At 37.9% G+C, this 19131-nt stretch overlaps 2 protein-coding genes across 2 annotated transcripts; both read left to right on the forward strand.

Annotated features, from left to right (window-relative positions):
- Positions 1-11354: 11354 nt before the first annotated feature.
- On the forward strand, positions 11355-14203 carry nsl1 (NSL1 component of MIS12 kinetochore complex). Its single transcript, XM_053487090.1, has 6 exons — positions 11355-11571; positions 11652-11727; positions 12053-12183; positions 12286-12340; positions 12458-12525; positions 13610-14203. The coding sequence occupies exons 1-6, from the start codon at positions 11383-11385 to the stop codon at positions 13838-13840; spliced, it is 750 nt and encodes a 249-aa protein (XP_053343065.1). The 5' UTR covers positions 11355-11382; the 3' UTR covers positions 13841-14203.
- A 1797-nt stretch (positions 14204-16000) lies between these two features.
- Positions 16001-17718, forward strand: batf3 (basic leucine zipper transcription factor, ATF-like 3). Its single transcript, XM_053487439.1, has 3 exons — positions 16001-16259; positions 16702-16806; positions 16963-17718. The coding sequence occupies exons 1-3, from the start codon at positions 16212-16214 to the stop codon at positions 17137-17139; spliced, it is 330 nt and encodes a 109-aa protein (XP_053343414.1). The 5' UTR covers positions 16001-16211; the 3' UTR covers positions 17140-17718.
- The last annotated feature ends 1413 nt before the right edge of the window (positions 17719-19131 follow it).

Consider the following 19131-nt stretch of genomic DNA (forward strand, 5'->3'; position numbering starts at 1 on the left):
GTCCCATACCATCCTGATGGCAGCTAGATTGCCTCTCTGATGTCAAGCTGGTCTATCATCTCGTTTATCAAAATGGATTATCCTGGAAATTATGTAGAAGTTTTCTTTTATGTGGACAGTGCTGCATGGAAATGTTCTCTGCCAGTTTCTGCATCCTACTGGGATTCCTACTGTATCTCCCCCCAGACCTGAAAACCAGCAAGAATAAGAACCCCAAAGTGGGCAAAAAAAGTCTGTGATCCAAAAAACATGCCTTTCTTCTAAATTCTTTTCTTAATCCAGAAAATTTTTCTGGATTGAATCTGGGACGAAAAGCTCATGTCCTGCTTGATGTCTTGCACATATGTAACTGCCATCCCTGTTGGCCCTCGTTGCATTTTACCTTCATTGAGATGCAATCACGTGATTTATACTGTACCACCCCTGTCCCGCTACCCCTGTCGGACTGACGCTATCAAACTGCACTTAATGGGTGAAGATGGCCGTTTTCGTGGACACTTTATTATTTTGGTGAGTATTTATTGAGTATGTATTAAATTCTTTTTATAAAATATGTTGTACTTAGCCTACAGCTGATTCCAATCATGACGTCACCAACTACCTACACTGTAAAAAATAAATTGTATAATTTACGGTAAAAAAAAAAGGCAGCTGTGGTTGCCAGACGTTTACCGTAAAAAATACTGTAACAATGGTTTTGGTTGTACGGGATTGCATTCATTATACTGTATATTTTACTGATTTTTTAATAGTTTTTTTTACGCTAACTGTCTAAATAGCATGTTTATGTTGTTTTAAAAACAGTCTATACCCGCAAATTCCAGGGTTTACATTGTAACAAATACGGATCATAACCATGTTTTTTACAGCTCAGAACTGTCTAATTTAAAGATTTATGCTGTAATAATAATGGTTTATTTCCATCTTTTTTACAGCTCAGAACTCACTCGCTCGCTCTCACTCATTGTCTATACAACTTTATCCTGTATATTGGGGGGGCGGGGGAATACCTGCCAAGTAAATGCTATGCAAATACACACGTGACTAATTTTGTAAGACTTCACGTGGATTAGCTGTGTGATGAATAATGTGATATTGATTTATTCCAATTATATTAAAAATTATATATTGTAATTGATTATAGCATGTAACTCAAGGATAGACTGCCTACTCGTGATAGCTCATAACTTCTAACCACTCAAATACTGTTACTCACTCAAACATTATCCAGTTATATTAAACTATCTGGGTGTACATATCAAACATACAGGTATAACAATTCCAGAACACCACACTCATAGTTATTTATGTGTAGTTACATATTTGAATTACTTTCATCCATCTCACAAACATCTTAACACCCAAGTATGATGGGGGAGCATGTTTTCCTGAATACATGATATATATATATATATATATATATATATATATATATAACATATATATAACTATGATAAAGCGCACAAACATAATTATCTTAGGTCAAGGGCACAGCACGTATTATAATATACATAGCATTTTTACAGGCATTCCTAATACTTTCACAGTCAAAAGTAGGAGGACACCGATTTTCCTAATAGTCTTCAAAAATACAGATAAAAAAAAAAAAAACATATGATTATTTTGCATAGGTTATTTGTTTAATTCAACACACCTTAAAATAAACTGTCAAATATATATTTCCATTCATCTAGAAACCTCTGTAGTACAATCGCGGACTGTGGAAACTAATGGTGACCATTTTTCACGACCGTGATAGGACCTCCAGTCAACATTCACACAGTACAGGCAATTTGAGAATGGTAATAAACCTAATCTGCATGTCTTTGGATGGTGGAAGGAAACCCAAGAACCCTAAGGAAACCCACAAAGCATGTGGAGAACATGCAAACTCCATGCACACAGACATGAGGCGGCCATTAAATATATATGCGCTTACTGTATATGGAAGCCTTGTCGGTGTGTTTGGGGTTTTTTTTGTCCAAAAAAACATTTTTTTTTTTTTTAATATGTCAGGTAGAACAAAAGTTAGCATAACTTTTATAATGTGTACCATTACCGGAATAAGGAAATGATGTAGCAAAAATGTAAAAATAAGTGTATTATTATTTGTTTTTTTGGTCACAGAAACAGCCAAAAACAATTATAAAATCACGTGATTATGTGTTTCTGAGCTATTTCTTTGCCGATGTGACCCATTTATTTATTTTTTTGCTCAGTCATGTTTGTATAGTTGAAATAAAATCAATTCATCATATTGCCTATGTTCTGCTGAAAAAATCATATGTCACTCTACACTGCACAATATATATATATTGTGCATTATATATATATATATATATATATATATATATATATATATATATATTATTTTATTTTTTTTATTTTTTTAAAAGGCAAAACAAATAACATGATGAATAAATTAAATATGCAGACTATTATGCAGATCTAAAACCTACCATCTTCGGGATATACAGTATGTGTCATTTGAAATGCTCAAAGGTGTGAGGGCTTTAAGAATTAAAACAACGCTTTTAAAGTCATTTTTCTAGTGTGAAGTGTTATGTCTTTCCAGTTATGATTATGTTACATTTTTCTGATTGTGAATTACACAGTAAACAACAGTTTGTGCTGCATGCATGAATTGTAGTTGGTGCTTAATGTTTTTTTATTTGTTAAAAAGGAAACATTAATAAACTATGTTGATTTATTTTTTGTATGGTTACTAGATACAGTGGGGCAAAAAAGTATTTAGTCATCCACAAATTGTGCAAGTTTTCCCACCTAAAAAGATAAGAGAGGCCTGTAATTTTTATCATAGGTATAACTCAACTATAAAGAGACAAAATAAGAAAAAAAAACCCTAAAAAATCACATTGTAGGATTTTAAAAGAATTTATTTGCAAATTATGATGGAAATTAAGTACACGTGAACAATGTATATATATATATATATATATATATATATATATATATATATATATATATATATATATTCATAATAAAATATATTTATATTCATAATATACATTTCACAAATGCAAAACATAATTCACATACTGTATGTACAACTGTGAAAAAAATTTTGATTGTTTAAAATTTATGAGTGCATCATTGACTGTGCTTGTAAAAATCGAATTACGTGTGTGAATATCCCTGGATTTGTGTGTGTATTTTTGAGACTTTGCTGGCACGTTGACATGTTAATGAACTTCACCAAAAAAAAAACACATTTATTTTACAATGTGAATGTTTCACATTGGACTTCACCAAAAATAACACAGCTATAACAACTATCATCTTTATACTTCACCCTCATTACGTATTTGTCGAATGTCCTACAATGTGATTTTCTGGATTTTTTTTCTTATTATTATTTTGTCTTTCATAGTTAAGTGCACAGGCCTTTTTGCCCGGGCGGCATCATAAAGCACGAACACGAGGCGAGGTCTTACGGGAAAAAAGGTAATTTATTTAGGACAAAATAGGGAAGGAAAGGGGTAAAGAGAGGGAGGACGGAAAGAAAGGCTTGTGCACGTGCGGGTCTGGGGGCAGTGCCTAGCTGGCATGCGGGCACATGGCTGGCGAAAGGTGGCGGTGGGCAAAGTGGCAGAACAGGGCATGCGGGGGGCAGCGCTCCTGCGCGCTTCCTTACGATGGCCGGCCTGGCCCCTCCCAGCTCCCTCTGGAGCCTCAGGCGAGAGTCCTCGCTGACCCCAGCGGCTTTCCCGGCTGGGGTCAGGGGCCTTAACGCAATCCTCCTCGCGGCCTTTTCCTCTTCGGGGGTGGGCACGCTAAGGCGGGCTCGGCGCGTGAGTGAAGGTGCCGCGGGAGCTTGCGCAGTTCTTTTCCGGCAAAGAGCGGAATTCCAGTGGCCTTTTTAAAGTCCCTGAGGCGCATCTATCGCCCTACTTGCTTGCCACTTTTTTATACTTCGCCGCATATCCTGTACTAAACCCTGCGCCTTGCTTTTATAATGCAGAGCAAGCCCGAGATCCTATGAACTTTAATTATCGCCAGCCGGCCTGAATAGGTGGCCCCGTCCCTTTGCATACCTGCAGAAGAGGGTGCTGCCTACCTAGGGAGCCTACGGAGTGAGCGAGGAGTGATACCTACAGTATATTAAATACCTATAATGACAATTACAGGCCTATCTCATCTTTTTAAGTGGGAGAACTTGCACAATTGGTGGCTGACTAAATACTTTTTTTGCCCCACTGTACCTTTCCACCTGGTCTCGTCCTTCTCCGCTTCATGTCAACCTGTGGAGTTAATTATGTGCCAAAATTTAACAAACAAACACAATCTGCTTTGCAGAGACTTTCCCACAAATGCGCCAACCTATTTTCTCACAAATTCAATAGAGCAACTTCCTCTTCCAAAACAGCAGATGGCGCTATCGGTCAATTTACTCTATTCTCCAGAGACCTTATAAACAACATAATTAACTCCATAGCAGTCCGGTATAGAAGTCATGTTAATAATTTGCATGACTGATTTGGCAAATGTTTTACACCAAATGCCCTTCCTGCCACAACCCTCTGCATTTATTCAGACTTGGGCCTGGCACAAGAAGACACTGGATTGTGCCCCCTGAGGTTGCATTATCCTGATCAACTTCCTCCTAGATCTTTTTTTAATACTATTATAATTGAAGTTAAAGCTTATGTTTTAGTCCTAAAGTGTAATTGGCATTAACAGGGAAAGACAAAAAGCTCCCACAAAGTCTCTGTTGTGTCTTTGAAACTAGTCTATTTTGGTTTTTACACTGATCGAGTTGGGAGTCAGATGATTGCATTCATTATTTGTGAATAATATACATTTTTTGTATATACATCCTTGCACATCGTTGTTAATGGTCTATTGTGTTTTATAGTATTTGAAAGCCTGGTGATTTATCATGTTACTGGAAGCTGGAGCAAAGCCCTTAGAGTGAGTTCCCACAATAAAGGGATACATCATATCTTCTGAGGCAGCACTTGATTTACCATGATTATCGATAACTCACTAACCAGAACAACACACTCAGGATAGCAGTCTGTTTAAAGGCACTAAAGGACTTCATTGTAAATCCAAAAAATATTGTGCATTGATCTGGTAGTGTTTAGTGTGACTTTAAAATAATAAATAATGCTTAGCACTGAGCACGCAGTCATTAAGTATGACAGGCAAGTTATCTACTACTCTTGTCATTAAGTAAGTATGACATTCTTAGAGTTTTGGTTGTCTGTTTTAAGCAATAATTTATAGTATCTTAAGTTGATGGAAGAAAACGTAGCCAGTTGGAATTCAGATGCTATTAGTTTGCCCTTAGAACTTTATCTTCTCATGAGAATGTAATGTATTTTATTGGTTATTTAATTTCTAGTATTTATCTAATGAAGTAATTGCATGCTAAGTCAGTATGTTTTTTCATGTCAGTATGTTTTTGTTTTCATGCACAATTTTATTTGTGTATGTGTGTGTGTGTGTGTGTGTGCCCATGCTAATTGATATGTAGCCAGTTACCAAATTATAGTAAGTCCCCACAGATGCAAAAAAATCGCAGAAGTGGCTCATGTGTATCGTATAAAAAAAGATACTGCAGTACACTAGATACCAATATTTACAATTATATACAATATTTACAGTGTGTAAGTAAATGTAGAAAATGTCCCCCCCAAAAAATAGTCTAGTATATTGTGTGTGGATGTGGGAGAAATGAGTCGGCCTCGCCAGTTTTAATGAATCAGTCCAGGAGCACGATGATAAAAAATGGCTGTCCTGTAAAGCTGTCCTGATGGTGAATAATTCTAATTTTGGAAATCCTCAATAAAACAGAGTTTACAGTCCACTACAGCTCTGAGACAATATGACATCTGTTCAAGCACGCAGTAAACACCATGTAGCGTTATCCTCCCACTGATGTCTTCCTGGGTTAGCTTTAAATAAGGTCAGCTGACCCCACTGTGTCACTGAGATTCCCCTTGCGATTTGGAGGCGCAGTCTCACCAGAGTATAATGCGAATTCAATAAATCAAATTTGCGAACTAGTTTTTTATGCTTTACATTGTATATTTGTGCCAGTCTGACATTCGAACGTTCGTAACTTGGAACGTGACTACTGTACAGTACTGTGACACTGTGTAACAAAAGGGACACGCCTCAGAACTTGTGAATAACATGCGCGTACATGTAAAGTCAAAAGCTTTTTCCACTGCAAAATGAAGATAAGTGATTTAAGAGTGTGAACGTGAAGTGAAGAGCGCGCGTGCGATTTCAAAAACGCTGCCAGCGAGCAACCGAAAGCGACAAGAGGACTTGCCTGCTTTAAATTTCACCATGTCACACGATGAGGACAACGTCGCTATTGTCGTATCTGAGCGGGTGATGGTGCTTGACGAAAACGATTCTCCAGATAAGCTTCACAAACTGAAGAACGCCAGAGAAGGCAAGTGGAGTCAGTTGACTGTATTACAGTATACAACGAATTAGAGGCGCTTATGGACAATGCTTGTAATTTGCATGACGTTAAAGCCAAGCGCCGCGAATACGAAGGGCTGCTAAATGACTTTATTGAAAGCAATGTAAAAGTGCGAGCGTGCTCAAAGGATGAGCGTGAAACCGATCAGCCCCACTGATATCACCCTAGATCGACGCGCTGCACAGAATTCATGGTAAGAGTGAAGTCGTGGATTGCGGAAACTAGTAATCGCTTTAAGTTGTCCCAAACAGTTGACGATGGAGTTTCCCCAAACGACAGTGTGTCAATGTTGGAGCTCAAGACGCCCGCCCCTAAAAGGCACGGAAGCGTAACGTCAGCTGCATTCCAAGAGGTCCTTAATATCTACAGTATCCTCAGCTTGACTAAGAAAGGCAGAAGCCAACAGAGCAGCTCTGTGGCTTAAGCAGCAACCTTGAGAGATCGGCAGGCGCTGGAACTGGAGGAAGCACAATTAAAGGCTGAGGAAGAGCAATTGAAAGCATGATTAAAGGTTGAGGAAGAGCAATTGAATGCACGATTAAAGGCTGAGGAAGAGCAATTAAAAGCACAACTTAAGGCTAAAAAAGCACAATTACAGGCACAAAAGTAAAGGCTGGAAGTGGAAACGGCGCTTGCAATGGTCGATGCTGAACTAAATTCGTACCAGGACCGTAAAAAACAACATCCTGCGAGACGGAGCGTGGTCATCGAAACGAGTGGTGCATGCCCCCCGAACCAAAACACAATGACCACTACGAACACAGTTCGGCAACGGAATACCTCGAACTGCCATCACACCTCCAAGCAACCCCCTTAAGCATGCCCGTGAGTGCCAAACCCATAATGTCAAGCACCTTAATGGAACGGCCTACCCAAGGTAACGAACACTCACTTTACAATACTGATACAATAGAGTCTCAGGGTATGATGCCACTTCAGGCAGATATTACAGAAATGTTTGCGAAGAGTCGAAGGCAATTTTCCTTACCTCCGCGCAACGTTTCTTCTTTCGATGGTGACCCTCTTAAGTTCACGTCCTTTATAAGAGCCTTTAAACATGTCATTAAAACCAGAACTGATAGCAATGCGGATAGGCTGTACTATCTTGAGCAGTATACCATAGGACAGCCTAATTACCTCGTGATAAGCTGCCAGCTCATGCCAGAACATCGCGGTTATGCAGAAGCCATAAGATTGTTACATGATAAGTTTGGAAATAAACAAATAATCGCTACAACGCTGATGCAAAAGGCACTCAACTGGCCGAAAATAAAGTCAGAGGACGGAAAGTCGCTGACAACTTTCTCCCTGTTCCTGGTAAACTGTTACAATACCATGTCAAGCATCGATTACATGGATGAGCTAGACAATGCTACCAACCTGAGGATTATAGTTTTAAAACTGCCCTACAAATTGCGTGAAAGATGGAGGAACCATGCATACATGCACGAAAGGCGCACCCAGAAAAGAGCCAAGTTTGTGCAGCTGATGGAATTTGTAGAGCAAAAAGCAACGGTAATGTCCAACCCACTTTTCGGCAACCTGAACGTTTTAACTAGTGATGAAAAACACTGCAACAAATCTCCTCCAGGGCTCAAGCAAAAAATGGAAGGAAAAAGAGGTAGCAGCATTGCAACCGGCGTAAAACAGGTTGGTAAAAATCATAAAGACTCGACTACAGCAAAAAATAATGGTGCATTGGTTAACAGTGCTTTCACTAAACCCTGTGCATTCTGTGAGAAAAGTCATACCTTAGATGAATGCTACCAGTTCAACACTAGGAAATATAAAGACAAATTGGACTTTTTGAGAAAGAATGCTTTTTGAGAAAGACTGCACAAGAAGAATGTCATGTCAGTCGTGCTCAAAGAAACAACCTCGCATGCTACACATTGCCGCACAAGATACAGCTCAGGAGATAGTAAAAGTTGATGAGACTGAAACAGTTAATACCTTTCCTGCTACAGTGAGTCATGAAACAAGTGCCTGTACTGGGGCTGGAGACAATGGCATTCTCTCCATGGTATACATTTAGAAGGTTTAAAGTGATGATTAATGTGAATGGTAAAACTACATGGCTCTATCGTTATTAAAAAATATATTTTATTTTTATAAATTTGTTGTTGTGTTTATTTCTATTTCATTAGTTAAGCATTAAGTATTAAGTCTATTAGTTAAGCATTAAGCATTAAGTATCATATTCATAATTTGTATTGTGACATCATTTTATGAGTTGTTCTGTGACATCATCTCACAGTTATGTAGCTGCATGTCTATCACGCACGTTAGTTGTTCAGTTGTTGTTAAGACACGGAAGGATACAGAAAGGTGTGGAGAACAAGCTTTTGACCGAGAGACTGTGAGCTAAAAGATACAGTAAAATGAGTTGTTGTAACTGTAATCCATCGAAGCTACAGAACACAGCAAACGACTTGTCGTGACTACAGTGGATTTATGCAAGAAACTGTAACTACCGTTGTACTTTGATGTTGAAAATAAAAACAAGAGACAGAGGAATCAACAAAAGGTCTGGAGTCGTGAGTGACACTGTGTAACAAAAGGGACATGCGTCAGAGCTCGTGAATAACATGCACGTACAAATACAAATGGCGGAGATGGAATACAAAGATGTCTTAAGAGTTTATTTCAGCTTCACTCTATGTTGTCTTACAATAGCAGCAAGTAGAAATAAACAGTATAAAGGATTATTTTTAAGTAATCTTACAGTTTTTCTTTTGCCATAATTACTACACGATTTTTCAGTTATGTATGAGTTACAGTGGTGTGAAAAACTATTTGCCCCCTTCCTGATTTCTTATTCTTTTGCATGTTTGTCACACAAAATGTTTCTGATCATCAAACACATTTAACTATTAGTCAAAGATAACACAAGTAAACACAAAATGTAGTTTTTAAATGATGGTTTTTATTATTTAGGGAGAAAAAAAATCCAAACCTACATGGCCCTGTGTGAAAAAGTAATTGCCCCCTGAACCTAATAACTGGTTGGGCCACCCTTAGCAGCAATAACTGCAATCAAGTGTTTGCGATAACTTGCAACGAGTCTTTTACATCGCTCTGGAGGAATTTTGGCCCACTCATCTTTGCAGAATTGTTGTAATTCAGCTTTATTTGAGGGTTTTCTAGCATGAACCGCCTTTTTAAGGTCATGCCACAACATCTCAATAGGATTCAGGTCAGGACTTTGACTAGGCCACTCCAAAGTCTTCATTTTGTTTTTCTTCAGCCATTCAGAGGTGGATTTGCTGGTGTGTTTTGGGTCATTGTCCTGCTGCAGCACCCAAGATCGCTTCAGCTTGAGTTGATAAACAGATGGCCGGACATTCTCCTTCAGGATTTTTTGGTAGACAGTAGAAATCATGGTTCCATCTATCACAGCAAGTCTTCCAGGTCCTGAAGCAGCAAAACAACCCCAGACTATCACACTACCACCACCATATTTTACTGTTGGTATGATGTTCTTTTTCTGAAATGTTGTGTTACTTTTACGCCAGATGTAACGGGACACGCACCTTCCAAAAAGTTCAACTTTTGTCTCGTCGGTCCACAAGATATTTTCCCCAAAGTCTTGGCAATCATTGAGATGTTTTTTAGCAAAATTGAGACAAGCCTTAATGTTCCTTTTGCTTAAAAGTGGTTTGCGCCTTGGAAATCTGCCATGCAGGCTGTTTTTGCCCAGTCTCTTTCTTATGGTGGAGTCGTGAACACTAACCTTAATTGAGGCAAGTGAGGCCTGCAGTTCTTTAGATGTTGTCCTGGGGTCTTTTGTGGCCTCTCGGATGAGTTGTCTCTGCGTTTTTGGGGTAATTTTGGTCGGCCGGCCACTCCTGGGAAGGTTCATTACTGTTCCATGTTTTTGCCATTTGTGGATAATGGCTCTCACTGTGGTTCGCTGGAGTCCCAAAGCTTTAGAAATGGCTTTATAACCTTTACCAGACTGATAGATCTTTTGTTCTCATTTGTTCCTAAATTTCTTTGGATCTTGTCATGATGTCTAGTTTTTGAGGTGCTTTTGGTCTACTTCTCTGTGTCAGGTAGCTCCTGTTTAAGTGATTTCTTGATTGAAACAGGTGTGGCAGTAATCAGGCCTGGGGGTGACTACAGAAATTGAACTCAGGTGTGATAAACCACAGTTAAGTTATTTTTTAACAAGGGGGGCAATCACTTTTTCACACAGGGCCATGTAGGTTTGGAGTTTTTTTTCTCCCTTAATAATGTAAACCTTCATTTAAAAACTGCATTTTGTGTTCAATTATGTTATCTTTGACTAATAGTTAAATGTGTTTGATGAGCAGAAACATTTAAGTGTGACAAACATGCAAAAGAATAAGAAATCAGGAAGGGGGCAAATAGTTTTTCACACCACTGTATGTGTGTGTATGACTGTTTTAGATAAAACTGGGTTGTTGTTTATTTACAGCAGTAAATAACTATCATTTGTTTTGAAATAAGGGATTGGTACTCATTTTTAATTGGTTATTAGTTATTCTGCAGTTTTTGTGAAGTACACTACAATACAGTGCAGGTGGCATTGGAATATGATTTTGGAACCTTGTAGTTATTGTACAGTTCATTGATAAAATAGACCTATTTCAAGGTGATTACCTGCAGTTATTCTGCACTTAAAAAAACAGCAGTTATTTTTGTGTTGCAAACTGTGAAGAAGAAATCAGTTCACCACAAGTTTTCATACAAGTTAAATAAATGGCATTTCTTTTTTCTTTCTTTTTTATGTTATTAGCTCCAAACATTAAAAAACATTCAATTAAAACCTTTAAAGCCGTTTATACATGCGCGGAACCAATAGGGAGAGCGAACATGGATTACATTACCGGGTCATATCCGCGCCCCATTTCCGCTTCCGTGTTGGGTTTGTTTTGAAAAGTTGGCGCTAAAAGATGGCGGATGCAGACGGGGTATCTACGTTAGAAACAGAGAAACACCAAGATTTCCGAGTAAATGTCAGATCTAAGAAAATCGTCTCTTATCAGCTAGCAAAGTATAAAAGTTTGCTTGTTAAGCTGCTCGAACGTCAACCGGAACTAAACGAAAGCGATGTGGAAAAGATGTTACAGGAAATGTTGTTGGTGCGAACGAATAATAATAATAAGTGTTTGAATTGTAAGGATACACTTTTCAACTAACAGCTTTTTTTCATTTGTTGAAGAATTTTGAGATTACAGTACAAGAGAATGTCATTGTTGGTGGTTTATCCTGGGACGAGGCAGCAGAGGAAAGTGAAGGTGAGACTAATTTGTAATGAGGGTGTCCTAATTGTTTTGATTATTATATATAATTTTAATGAAGGTTTCACATTCAGTTGCTTAAAACACAGCAGCTGCTCTGCACACAACAAATAACACATTGGGTAATTTTATTTATTTTTTCTATTATTAAAATACTTTTAATTAATGAATTTCCTTACTTTCTTCCTTCCTTAACACCTTCCTTCCTTAATTCCTTATTTATTTATTTAGGTACAAAGTTAAAAACCCTACTCCATCATCATGGAGGATAAATTGTACTGTGCAGCTGGGTTGTGTTTGTTGAGCTCTGATGTTTCTCTAGATTGCGAGTGCAGCACGATGGACGACCTGCTGGATGAGAAGATAGTACAGACCAGCTGGAAACGCAGTATTTACCCGAAGAAAATCCTGCCTTATTTCATTCGATCCCTAAAAGCCGAGCGCAGACTCATGGTTGGTTTCGTTTTGTAAAGAAAAAAAGCTGGAATAATGCTGGAGATCTTAAACATCTGTGGTTGTGATGCATTTATTATTGTTGTTTCATGTTTGCTTTAGGGTTTGTTTGAAACCGCAGTGAAACCACAAGAAGTGAAGCGAGATCCTGTTCAGGGTAAGTCTTTGCTTTATTTCATTTCTTTAGATTGATCTGGCATGTTGATGTTTTTTTTTTTTTTTGATGTTCCCTTACAAATAATAAAAACTGAAGACAGAATATGTCTCTCTGCAGATACCACAATGAGCAGTGTTTCTGCTGCGGCTCCTGGGATGTTCAGACAAGCTTCCACAGTGATGAAGGTAGACTTTAGACACTTGTAGAATATCATAATTTTAAATTAAACACTTCTGTGGTCTTTATAAAAAAAATATCATTCCCTTGTTCTGGCTTTGATGATGCTTTGTAGTACCCAGGTAAACACTGTCCAGTCAGCTTCTGTAGTTCCACAGTCCTGACAGTAGGAGGTGCACTTCGAACACCTTAAGCAGTCCGGACGCTTTGCTCGATACGCTTGCATCTGTACTGTACACTATCTGTAACTTAGAAAGCTGATTGATCAAAGCGAGCAGAGTTTTTAATCCACTGCACAGAAACCAATCACAAACCCGATCACACAGCTGACACACGTAGATTGAATCGCAGAGGGTATACATAAACTGCTGCTAGTGCATAGCATCGCTAATTGAAATATAGCCCCCACCCCTGGATCACCATATATGGTCAACCGCTCCCTGTGCACGAGCCTGCTGTTAGGTCCAGACGAGACGGAGCGCGTGAGGGTGTCTGACAAGGTGAACACCGAAACGAGAAGTGCAGAGACTGCTGCATGACGAAGAACAAAATCAAACTCAAAACAAAACAAGAAAAAAATACTGTTGTACATTTATAAAAATGAATATCCTCCTTTTGAGAGAAAACTGAATAGCGAACTTAAAACCGTTATTTCACTTAAATCACTTTTTCTGTTTAGGTATTATAAAGTATTTATTATAAATGTATATACAACTTTTAACTGATTTTAGTCTTTATATTCTCAATAAAAGTTTATTTATTTATGCATTTATTTATTCACTTTTTTATTTAGCATGAAAAGGTATTTAAATGTGAGGCGCTGTTAGTAGATAACAGTGTTGGATATGTTAAGAAAATTTCACATTTGTTATGAAAATTTAAACTTGTCATGTCCATGATCCTTTAAGCTTTGTTTTGTTCACTTTATTAGAAACGCTTGTTCATTCATGCAATAAAGAGATCTACATTACTGAAAAAGTGTTCTTAATAATGTAGCCTGTGAGAATATACCATACATCTTAAATGTATATTAAAAGTTAGTTATTTGAAAGCTATATTCATGTGTGTGTGTGTCTCTGTTCTGTTGTTCAGTCGCTAAGGGAAGTGAAGCAGATGGCAGAAGGTCTGGAGCAGGTGCTGGACACGCACCCTTCAGCCGAGAGCCTGGAGGCCTACAGAGATGTCTTCAGCAGCAGCCATGAGGAAATACGGTCTGAGATCCGGCACAGAAGCAACCAGCCGGCGTCTACACACTTCATCAGAAGAGCCGTATCCGAGCAAGAATTCTATACTCCTAAAAGCCCTCCAGCTGAGCACCCATAAGTGTGTGTGTGTTAGGGTAGTTTTCTTCCACTCCCCATTTAGAACATATGCCTATTTTAGCCATCTTTCCTAACACTTACTGCAGATAGACATTATATAACACAAAGTATGTTCACCCCTGTCCATGAAATTGCTGTATAACAGCTAGAGGAAGCATAATTTTACTTGCTAATGCTAATTCTTTGTAGTTGTCAGTGTTTATGTGGGGGGTTTAGTGTAATCTAGATCATCATAGTGCTAAAATCATTTTATTTGTATAGAAGATCGTTCCCTTTTTTAACGTGTTTAAATTTCTTGATCTATTGCATATAAAAAATATGATGTTGATAATAAAAAAAGATTCCAATAAAATCTTTTTTGCAACTGTAACATGTTTTGTCAAGCTATAATAGTTTATTTATTAGATAAAGGAGTAGCTGAATAAATGTGTGCTATTTAATTTATTTATATACACAATAGTGTGCAAAGGTTTGTGATCACTTTGTTTTTATTTAATGATTAATTTTCTACATTCCACAACAATACTAGGGATTTTAAAACTATAAAATAATACATATGGAATTAGGTATTTATGTAACAACAGCAACAGTCAGTTGTTATCAAGGTCAGCTTCTTTTTAGGGCTGTTATGAAGGCTTCACAGATCATAAGTAGCAGATACAGTATATCTCAATATTAACTGTTTGAAGGAGATTATTGCAAATTTTAGAAAGAAATAAAAATCAGGAATGACCATGGACTATCTATATATATATATAAATTTATATTAAATTTACCTTAATCAAAAAATCACTTTTTGCAGAAATAACTGCCTGACAAATCTGTGGTATTCTATTGATCAGTTTTTGCAGATATTCAGGTGTGATTTCCTCCCAAGCCTTCTGCAGAGTGTTTCCTGCTCTTTAATCCAGCTTCTTCCAAAACAGCTTGTAACGAGCAGTGCCCGCGTGAGGGCACCACTATGTAACGGTCAGAATAATTATAAAATGAGAGTTACAAGCTCAGTGGGGTTCAGATCTGGTGATTGAGCTGGCCAAGCCATCACCAAAAGTATTCCAGCAGCTACTTTCTTCTCCAGTATAATTCTAACACAACCACAAAAGAATGCTTGGGGTCATTGTCTTGCTGCAAAATATAGTTATCCCCAATCAGTATCCATGCAGATCGAGGATGCCTTGTACACACTTCAGCCCACTCTCTCATTGCCACAGCATCGCCAGATCATCATGTTTTCACCTCCATGATTCAATTACGGTTTAAGGCAGGAATCTAACATCTTTTCATGAGCTCTGCGTCTAACCTATGTCCTTTGTTTGAATCCAAACATCTCAAACTTAGACTTATCCCTCCACAAGCCGTGGTTCCAGTCATCAAAAGTGTACGCTTTCTAATGAAATCTTTAATTACTTGGCTATATTTCATAGAAAATAACTTTTTTTTCTCAAGAAAAGTATAGACCAATGATAAGAAAAGCAGTTTTTTTGGCCTTTTTTAAGTTCTAATTCACACTTAAAATGACTGATCACTCACCTTTTGGAAGGAAGAAGCAGATATACGCAAAATTTTCCTGACAATGAAATTATATGAAGATGTTTTAACACCTTGCAAGATCTAAGACCACTTTAAAGATTACATTTTGGAAAACAACCACCATTTGCTTTAGCGCTAAATTTGAAGGTTTTGCAAAGAACTCTTTTCCCCAAAATTGAAGTGATGATTACCAGGAATGCAATATTCTTTCTATTCACTTATATTACATTTCAAGTGCAATATCAGTATACTAATTATTTTCAGTGCAATATGTAACTGTGTGCTATATTTAATTCTATTCTTACTGTTATTTATTGTGTTTTTCTTTTACTTTTGTTTCGTGAATTTTTTTTTTCCTTGTTTAGGCTTTTTTTTCTCCTTTCTTTCCAGAAAAAATAATCAGTGCAACTGTATGACCAAGACAAAGCAATTTCCCTCTGGGTTTAATAAAGTTCTTTGAATCTTGTATTGAATTAAATGTCTTATCTAGCAAGGCTTTTTTTGTCGACATTTCAATGTCTTAGTGTTTTTAAATTTAGTTTTTGGATATATATACACACTATATATATATACACACACACACACACACACACATAGACACGCGTGTGTGAGAGAGGGAGGCGGAAGTCCAGAACGCTAGAGCGGCGCTAGATCGTGTCACGTGACTTATCAGAAGTTGAGTGATGGGGTTTACGGTAATGACACGGCTCACACTGACACAGCGCTCATTATGTTTGAGTGATGAAAGCATCGCGCTTTAACCTGTCAATCTCGTGTACACGTGTGTGAGTGTGTGTGTGTGTGTGAGAGAGAGAGAGGGGGAGAGAACTATCTGTCCCGGGATGGCTCTGCACACGGCACCTGGACTGCAGCTCCATCAGACATCTCTGGTAAGACCTGCTCACACACTCAGTCCTGCAGGGGATTGACGGAAACTATACAAACTTTACTCATCCACCCCATACCTCGTACTGTAACGATTTATACAGGCACACACATTTGGTTTATTACAAATGTCATATATAGCCTGTAGACTTTCAGAACAACACTTTCCGCTAGTTTACGCAATGTTAATATCATCTGTACAAGTTGTATGACCTGTGATTTGTCCTTTATTATTATTATTATTATTATTATTATTATTATTATTATTACCTTGTTATATTTTCTTTAACTTTCTCCTTAAAAACAACTGCATGTGAAAGATCTCAGGATCTGCGCTATACACTAATAAAAACTCATTTGAGATCTTGGACACACTGTAGTATGATCCTTTGCATATACACACAGATCATTCAATAATGATGATGCTTCTGAATAAACGTGCTACAGGGCGGGCATGAGGACGAGAGGAGGATGAAGAGGAGAGAGAAGAACCGTGTGGCTGCACAGAGGAGCCGCAAACGCCAGACGCAGAGAGCCGACGAGCTGCACGAGGTGCGTTTAGGGAGCATGATCATGTGTTGTGTTTGATGTTTAGCTTTAACGTACACCATAGTGATCATGGACACGTGGTTAATGGATACATTATTTCATTCTCAGGAATAAGATTCTTAGGGATGTTTTGAAAATGTTTTTTTTTTTCTGATCAAGGCATATGAGTACCTGGAGCAGCAAAACAGCTTACTAAAGAAGGAGGTTCAGCTGCTCCTCGAGGAACAGAGGCGACTGGCCGAAGCTCTTAATCTTCACGAGCCCTTATGTCCTGTTCTAAACGCCAACGTAAACCTCACGTCGACCCCAAGGAGTACAGACGGAATTCCTCCCTGAACTTATAAGCAAACCAAGACCATTGGTAGCTTCTCGGGCTTGGATTATTTTTTTCTTTTTCAATCCTTGTATAAAAACTTATTTAGTATGACGGTCAAACCTCATTTTCCAGCCGTTCCTGATGCTTCAGGAAGTTGTGTCAGCATTATTAATTATTTTTATTTAAACATACAAAAATGAACTTCTAGTAGACCACTTTAACCACTAAGCATGTGTCTGGTCCACCACTCTGCAGTTTGGAGGAGTGCCACCAGAGTGAACACTTCTGCTTTTAGACGCCACCCCAATTCACCAAAAATACCCCACTCAGTTTCAGGATCTGGTGTTGATGCAATGATTATCAACGCTGAGTTTTTATGTGCATCAGTTCTTGAACAGGAATGTCTACAGGTGTTAATGTGTGTGCATGTGTGTGTGTGTGTGTGTGTGTTTGGAGGTTGTTTATGGTTTACGCAGTCTAAAGAATGTACAGTATATGAATGTATTTTAATGTGATGTGATCAACTGACTGTTGTGTTATATAAGATATATATACAGTATTTTGTCACTTTTTAAGTTACTAATAAAACTATGTTCTTACAAAAATCAGCAGTAAAACTTGGGAGGAGTCCCATTCATGCCGTATCACTTCTCTAAACACAAACAGCCATACACATTCGAGGAGTGTGAAATGCAGACACTTCTTTCTTTCTCTTCCAGTTTTCTCTTCTCATCTGAAAAAAGCTCATAAACTGGACCCCGCTTCGGGCACTTTCGTTTACAAGAACAACAAATCACAAAGTGTAAACTAACTCATTTCACACTCAATGTAGAATGTCAGGTAATTATGCGCAAACATCTATAGACATCTAATTCTACTTTGCTAAATGGTATTAATACATCTACATAGAAATAAAAAAGATAATGAGGGAAAAATGCACCAAAGAGGAATATGTACAAATGGTGCGAAATGCAAGAAGGATTAATATATATATATAACTCTGGGAAAAAAAAACAAGAGACCAGTGCAAAATAGTCAGTTAAAAAAAAATAGCGTCATCATTCATCTTTACAAAGTGATGAATTTACAGTTTAAACAAAAATGCTTGAAGTTTAATCTTTCTCGTGCATCTCTGAACTAATATTTAGTTGTATAACCAAGGTTTCTGAGAACTGCTTCACATCTGTGACAATTGTACTACACGCCACAATTCCTCTGCATTTCTTGGTTTAGCCTCAGAAACAGCATTTTTAATGTCAGGCCACACGTTTTCTATTGGATTAACGTCTGGGGATTGGGCTGGCCACTCCATAACATTATCTTGATGGTCTGGAACCAAGATGCTGCTCGCTTACTGGTGTTCTCGGGGTCATTGTATTGTTAAAACACTAATTTCAAGGGCATTTCCTCTTCGGCATAAGGCATAAGGTCTTTAAGTATTCGGATGTACTCAAATTCATCCATGATCCCTGAAATGTAATAAATAGGCCCAACACCTTAGTACGAGAAGCATCCCCATATCATGATTCTTGTGCCTCCATGCTTTACTGTCTTCACAGTGTACTGTGGTTTGAATTCAGTGTTTATGGGTCGCCTGACAAACTGTCTGCGGTCCCTAAACCCAAAAACGACAATCTTGCTTTCACCAGTCCACAAAATATTGCGCCATTTCTCTTTAGGCCAGTCACTGTGGTCTTTGGCAAACTGTAACCTCTTCAGCACATGTCTTTTTATTAACAATGGGACTTCTCGCTGATAGCCGTCTTCTAATAGTAACAGTAGTCACAGGTAACTTTAGATCTTTTTTTATCATGCTGGAACTGATTATTGGCTCTTTGACAATTTTGTTATTCTTCGATCCATTCGAATGGTAGTTTTCCATTTTCTTCCACATCTTTCTGTTTTTAGTCTCTATTTTAAAGCACTTGATATCATCTTAGCAGAGCAGCCTATCATTTTTTGCACTTCTTTGTATGTTTTTTCCATCTCTAATCAACTTTTGAATCAAAGTA

The sequence above is a fragment of the Clarias gariepinus genome, chromosome 2 (assembly GCF_024256425.1).
Source record: "Clarias gariepinus isolate MV-2021 ecotype Netherlands chromosome 2, CGAR_prim_01v2, whole genome shotgun sequence".
In the NCBI taxonomy this organism is placed as follows: domain Eukaryota; kingdom Metazoa; phylum Chordata; class Actinopteri; order Siluriformes; family Clariidae; genus Clarias; species Clarias gariepinus.